Source organism: Suncus etruscus, chromosome 4, assembly GCF_024139225.1.
Source record: "Suncus etruscus isolate mSunEtr1 chromosome 4, mSunEtr1.pri.cur, whole genome shotgun sequence".
In the NCBI taxonomy this organism is placed as follows: Eukaryota; Metazoa; Chordata; class Mammalia; order Eulipotyphla; family Soricidae; genus Suncus; species Suncus etruscus.
Window position 1 is genome coordinate 77,496,170 of NC_064851.1, and position 7,377 is coordinate 77,503,546.

General features: G+C 40.3%; 1 protein-coding gene across 1 annotated transcript in view; it reads right to left on the reverse strand.

The window, feature by feature from the left end:
* The window catches only part of SCML4 (Scm polycomb group protein like 4), a 44,963-nt gene extending 37,804 nt beyond the window's left edge, over positions 1-7,159 (reverse strand). Inside the window, exon 1 of the mRNA XM_049771202.1 lies at positions 7,004-7,159. Coding sequence (XP_049627159.1) covers positions 7,004-7,159 — 156 coding nt within the window. The remainder of the gene's footprint in view (positions 1-7,003) is intronic.
* Between the last annotated feature and the right edge of the window lie 218 nt (positions 7,160-7,377).

The following is a 7,377-nucleotide window of genomic DNA, read 5'->3' on the forward strand; positions in this document are numbered from 1 at the left end:
ACTCCTGGCAGGCTCGGGGACCATATGGGATGCCAGGATTCAAACCACCATCCTTCTGCATGCAAGACAAACACCTTACATCCATGCTATCTCTCCAGCCCTTATATAAAGAATTTTTAAAATGAATATCCATGGCTAGTCCAGTATAGATAGTACTATATAGACACTTTATCTATATAGTTAGTACAGCTCATCTTACATGTGGCTGGCTCCAGTGCAAATCGCTGGCACTATGTATTGTCCTCCAAGCACTTCCATGGAAAGAATCTCTGGATATAAAACTGGGAATAAGCCCTAACTAGTACTGCCTAACTAGTACACACCTACTTACACACAAGAAGTAATATAATAGAGTAATCTCTTTATTTTGGGGATCTTCACTAGGCTTGTCCAATACTTATGTTTTACAAAATACTCTGCCAGAGGTTGAGAGATAATACAGAGATTGTTAAAATGCTTTTCTTAAATGAGGCTAATCCCAATCTCTTGTACTGCCTATGAACCCCCTATCTCTGCTAGGGTTCATTCTTGAGCACAGATCTTAAATAGGTCCTAAGTACCTATGGGGTGTGGCTCCTCTTCTCTCCCAATACTTTTCAATAATCCTCAGAATTGCAAGCATCACCAAACCAAGGAGAATCTGGAACCCTTTCATAGACCAAGTGTCCCAGGAAACCTTGACAACTAACTATAATGTGCTATCCTGAATGAATCCTGAAACAGAACAAAGAAACACAAGTAACATAGGGAAAAAGGTAATGACTATTAATATTGATGGTAATTAGTATTGATTCACAAAGCTGATATCAATTCACAAAAAATTGATTCACAAAAAAATTGATAGAAACAAAACTATCAGTGAATAAGATAAGATATCCACAAAAGGGTAACAAGGTGTAGTCTATGATAAACTTCTATTTGGTCTTTACAACTCTTGTAGAGCAAAAACTATCCCCAATATCATTTACTTCGATATTATTTTTTGTTTTTGTTTTTGTTTTTGGGTCACACCAGGCAGTGCTCAGGGGTTACTACTGGCTCTACACTCAGAAATCGCTCCTGGCAGGCTCAGGGGACCATATGGGATGCTGGGATTCGAACCACTGACCTGCATGCTATCTCTCCGGCCCCTTGATACTATTTTTTAAAATGAATAAAGTGGGAGCTCAGAGCAGGCAGTCAGGGGAGAGGGCTTTTTCCTGTCTGTGCAGTGCAGGACTGGGAGGTTTTGTACTCTGACTCATCAAAGCTACTCCTTGGCTGTAAAGTTAGCAGTACTGTGCAGATTCTGGCAACACTGACACTTTCACCTGCAATCCAACCCTCCATCAAACATATGTGGCTATTCTTGTAGGTCGCTGCTGCCAAGGGTGGCTGGAGAGGCTGTGCTCTGTGATCAAAGCACTGTGGTGGTGTGAAGTCAAAGAAGAGTGCTGGCCCCTGCCAGCTGGAGTTCCCAAAAAATCTGAGGCTCGTGATCAGCCCACCTTTCTTTTCTGCTTACAAATTCAAAATCAGGTCTGCAGAGATTCTTGCTCCAGCTGTCTTTCAGGAGCAGACCTCTAAACAGCTGTGGGGCAATAACTGAAAGAGTTGGGAGTACATGTGGATTTGCAAACAGAGAGGTGTGGCCCAGGGGACAATTAAAATAAAAATGCCAAATACACTTTTCAAGTATCTTTCCCAAAACAGACATGTCTAGCATAACAGAAGTGCTGACAAAACTCTTGGCACCAGGTTACACAGGGTTGGTTGGTCCAAGAAGGTGGGGAATATTGTTGGGAAAGTTTAAAGTGTTTAGTGACTGCCTGAACATCAGCACACATAGCAAAAAAGTCAAATTGTACTGAATCCTAAATGCTTGTTTTTCATTATTGCCTGAGAATTCTCTTCCCTGAGATGAGTGATTATTCTTCCTTGTCAGAGGAGAAAGGTGGTTCTCTGAGAACCTTCCACTGCAAGTTGGGAGAGGGTTCTTGAACAACTGAGCTGAATTCAGCACCCAAACCAAAAACTAGTGTTCCCTGGAGGTTGCTCATAGCCACATGGACAAAGACCTTCTCCTCAAGAAGCAGGAATGCGGGCAGGAGCAATAGCACCAACCTGGGACGAACCTGGGTTTGATTCCCGGCATCCTATATGGTTCCCTGAGTCTGCCAGGAGCAATTTTCTGGGCACAGAGCTAGGAGTAACCCCTGAGCACCACTGAGTGTGGTCCAAAAAAACAAACAAAAAAATGAAGCAGGAAGGCAAGGTGGGCAAAAGGCATGATGACATTAGCTTGGTGCTCTGTTACCTGTGGTATCAGGAATCATCCTCAGGGCCTAGTACATGCTAGACTCTACCACTTAAGCCATCCTCCTGGCTCCATAGAAACTTTTGTTTATTTATTTATTCTTTTTGGGGCAATTTGTGACCATATCAGATGTGCTCAGGGGTATATGTGGTTCTGGGAATCAAACCAGGGTTGGCCACATGCAAAGCTGGTGCATTAACTCCTGTATTGTCTCACTAACAATGGAATTCTGTTTACAGGAATATAGAAAAGTATGTTATGAAGCTGAACTGAAGACAACAGTAAGGCTGGACATAACAGAATAGGAGTTAAGTCACTATCTTGGGTGCAATTGACTCAATTCAGTCTCCAACACTTGTGATTCCCTCCTCTAGCAATGACAAGGATCACTCCAGAGTAGTTCCTGAGCACCTCCAGTTGCACTCAGGAAATTAAAAACAATTTCAAATAATGAATAAAATGTAAGATTAATAAAAATATGAAAGTACTGACAATAAAGAATACCCAGGCCAAATATAGAATATAGGTACAATGAGGACCTTGGGAATTGTAATGGAGCTCCACCAAAAGAGATACGTGTGTGTGTGTGTGTGTGTGTGTGTGTGTGTGTGTGTGTGTGTAGGGGGATGTGATCACAGGATAAAGGTGAGCCAGCTATCAGCTTGTCCTTGCCTATCCCCCCACCACCATGGTCTGTAAGAAATATTGCCTTAAAACTACTGGAGGAAGTACACAGAATTTCTGAGAAGCTACACCTCAAGGGACCTCTCTCAGATTTGAAGTCTAAATTTAGGTGAGCAAAATAATTTTTTTCACACTTAGGTGATCCATAAACATCCTATTGTGAATTTAGTTTTGAAATCACCTTATTTCCAGGGGTCAGAAGACAGTACAGTTTTTAGGGCTTATACTTAGCTGTGCCTGACCTGGCTTTGAGCTGTTGTATCTCACAGACTCATGAACATTGCCAGGTACAGCCGTGGAGTCTTTTGAGAACAGTGAAGGTGGGCCAGATAATCCTCCACACTCCAGGGTACAAGGAGCATTATTTGTAAAAAAAAAAAAATGAAAATTAGCTTATCTGGGCCAACTAGACAGTACAATGTAAGCACTTGCCTTGCATACAGTCATAGTTTGATCCCTAGCATCATATATGGTTCCCTGAGCCCAGTCAGAAGTAATCCCTAAGTACAGTCAGAGGTAAGCCCTTAATACAGCCTAGTGTTGTCTAAACCCCTCAAAATAATAATAAAAAATAGTTGGCAGTGACATCTAGGAATCTAGAAACACAAATGCACATTATCTCTGGGTCAAGGTCTTTTATTTTATTTTTTGGTTTTTATGGGCCACACCACCATACTGGTGATGCTCACAGGTTACTCCTGACTCTATACTCAGAAATCACTCCTAGCAGGCTTGCGGAACATATGAGATGCCAGGAATAGAACCCAAGTTCATTCCGGGTCAGCTGCATGCAACGCAAACGCCTTACCGCTGTGCTATCGCTCCAGCCCCAGAAAGTGTTTTCTTAACTAGTTAGTTAGTTAGTTTTGGGGTCACACCCAGCAGCGCTCAGGGCTTACTCCTGGCTCTGAGCTCAGAAATTGTTTCTGGCAAGCACGGGTGACCATTTGGGATGTTAGGATTTGAACCACTGTCAGTCATGGATCAGCTGCGTGCAAGGCAAACATCCTACTGCTGTGCTATCTCTCCAGCCCCTTGGGTTAAGGTCTTGGTAAGTTCCCAAAACAATTTGTCAAATTCAATGAACACACACACACATACACACACACACACACACACACACGTCAATGAACAACATAATTCAAAACACACAAGAACACAAAGAATCAAGAACAAGAATGAGTCATAAAATCCCACAAATGCTTAAAATACTCCTATTATCAGATTTGAACTATATGACACTAGATATAATGAAGTCAAAGGGCGTGTTTGAAAATATCTTAGGACAGTAGAAAATTATTTTAAAATAAAGCATAGTGAATTTGAAAACAATTCTACAGATAAAAAATAAGATAATTAAAATGAAAATCAAAATGAACAAGTATAACAGCATATTAAGCATACTAAAGAGAAAATTAGTGAACTGAGTGATATAAAGAGAAATTATTCAAAATGCAGAATAGAAAAAAACTGAGAAAATTAGCATGGGGAATATGAAGTTTTTTTTTTCCTTTGTACCACACCCACTCAGAGGTTACTCCTAGCTCTGCACTCAGGGAACCATATGGACCATATGGATCATACGGAATGCTGCTTGAATATGAGATGTTTTAACATTTAAGTTTCAGAAGGAAAGAAAATATAGCGTGAGGCAGAAACTATATATGAAAAGAGAGTGGCTAAGAATTTTTCAGGGCTGATCAAAATGTACCATTCAAAGATATTAGAAGGCCCAACAGATCCTAAAGAATATGAATAATAAAGAAATCCATAGATAGACACAAGAGAATGAATATATTTAATATAAAGAAAAATATTTTTAAATTAGCTTTAAAATGCAAAACTTTGTAGGGAACAAATATCTAAGGTAGATTTTTATCACCATGGACTCAAAGGCAAGTAAAATAATGTTTTCCATGTGTTTCAAGGAAATAACAACCTGAATATCCACACCCAAATATTTTTTCTAAAAATAAGGAAATTTTGCAGTTTGCTGTTGCATGGATGGAGCCAGAATCTATCATTGTTAAATAAAGTATGTCAAGGAGGACAAGAACTGGATAATTCAGCTCATCTGTGGAACATAGAGAAACTCAAAATATGAACATAGACAATACTGGATTATGACAAACTCAGCCTTGGATTATAAGACAGAAGGTTACCAAGCAGTGAGAAGTGGTGGATTTTTAGAAGTGCTATAAGGACAGTGAAGAAGGTCTTGGCACTTTGGTAGTGACATAACTGTCCACCTGAATCTTTATTTTTGGGGGGGGAGGGGCACACCCGGTGGCGCTCAAGGCTTACTCTTGGCTCTGCGCTCAGAAACTACTCCTGGCAGTTTCAGGAAACATTATGGGATGCCGGGAATAGAATCTAGGTCAGCTGTGTGCAAGGCAAATGCACTACCAGCTGTGCTATCGTTCAGGCCCCTCATCTGAATCACCAGCCTCCAAGCTTTCTTCCTACCCTGAGGTATTTCTGAAAGTCAAAATGCCTGAAAACTGCCCTTTTTAGGAGACAAAAAAGGCACCAAGTCGGGTTCATTCCATGGAATGAATTTCCACTTTTCCTGGCTCCAGATATGCTCTGTCTGTCAGTAATTTTCATTCTTGGGTCATAGCTCCCAGGGGAGTCGAAGAAAGGCCAACTAAGAGAAAAAAGTGTTCAGTATGTTTCTTCAGGCCCTGGATCTACTCCCAGGCTCTATAAACAGAGTGGCTGCCCTGTTCTAGCCTTCCCACTTCCAGCAATGATGCAGGTAGCCCAGTGAGGAGACCTGCCCTGGGCCAACTCCAGAAACACAGGAAGCTAATGTGCCCCTGAGGAAAAAGGAGGCTCTTTTTGTTAAAAAAATTACAGAAAACTTTATTTACCTCAGGAGATAATTGAGTAAAAACTTCTTTTAATAAAACAAATGGTTCCAAATAACGTTGAGTAAACTTCCCCCCAAGTATTGCTTTTATTTTCAAGCAATTAGAAAAACCAAAAGGAGAAAGGTTAAATTTATTACCACTTCTTTCAGAAGTTTTGTCTTTCTGCTGACCTGAAATGATTTCCATACATTTCTCTAAATATATAGGAGTTAATTGCCAATTTGCATTTTGGTTCAAGCCGCCAGATCGCAAGATAAAAACATAAACTCTTTATTTTAAGAAAAGTAAAAGAAAATAAATTTCTCAAGCTCATTACCACTGCCAAAATGTCTATGGAGAACAAACTTACTCTTCTTCCTTTTCTAGAAGCCTCTTCAGAAATATCTTAGAGTTTATACCACCTTCACCAATGTAACTTTCCCAACACCAATGTAGTATAAATTCAGTGACTGAAACTAAAAATTTTGTAATGATGGTACTTAAATAAATAATTATAAAAAAAATATCTGAGAGGAGACACTCTTGCTAGAGTTTGAACTACTTTATGTGACTGCAGGTATTTGTGAGAATTTTGTGACCACCCAATTCCCTAGTCTATTCATACTACTTATTCTAAAAGAATCACTAAATATTAATTTGTCTGCTATGCCTGATAGAAGCCAGACTTTGCTTCAGCACCTTTTCTAAGCTGGAAACTATAAATTAACACTATGGATGTTCTTGGAGTCTCCTGGGAAAACTCTTCTGGACACTTAACCCTAACCCACTTTCTTTATTCATTGAAATGTCTCAGGAACATCATTTGTTTCTACTAAAGTAAATTCCAGAATTTCTGGGGAGTAACATTCAGGAGAAAGCTGGTGTCTGAAGTACTTATTGAGCTATGAGACTTAATCATTTGTGTTTCACTGTAAAATTGTGTTTTTGCCCTAAAATCTGTGCACCTTACACTTTGCCTCTTCTTCGTCATTGCTTCTGGCAGCAATGCCAGAAAATTGCATGTGATGTTGGAACAAGTGTCCTCACCTACAGGTGTCCATTGAAAGAAATCTTTTCTCACACTTTCTGTCCTTACCTAGCTTCCTTCCTGGCATCATTTGATAGCAGAGCTCCACACCCACTATGACGACAGAAGATGTCAGAGCCATACCTTATATCCAGGTTTCCGTCCTCTTTTCTTTGGGATCTTTGCAGCTGGGAGAGAACCAACTGGGGTAGAGTAAAGATTCTGAACAGCCACTTTCATTGGTGCTGAGTGGAGAGGTGGCCGACCCCGCTTTCTTCCAGAGATGCTCTGAGACTGCATTTCTGCTGGGGCCAGTCTTGCTGAAGAAGTGACAAATCACTCACAAGCAGAGGAGGTAGGTGCTAAGAATGAGCCCAGAGACAAAGCAAAACAAACAAACAAACAAAAAAAAACAAGTGTTCATTTAGTTTATAAGGCAAACATGGACCTGATTTGGTGATTTGGGCCATAACTACCCCTAAGTAGAAGAGAAGACCAAGTGGGACAGAGCCAGGCAT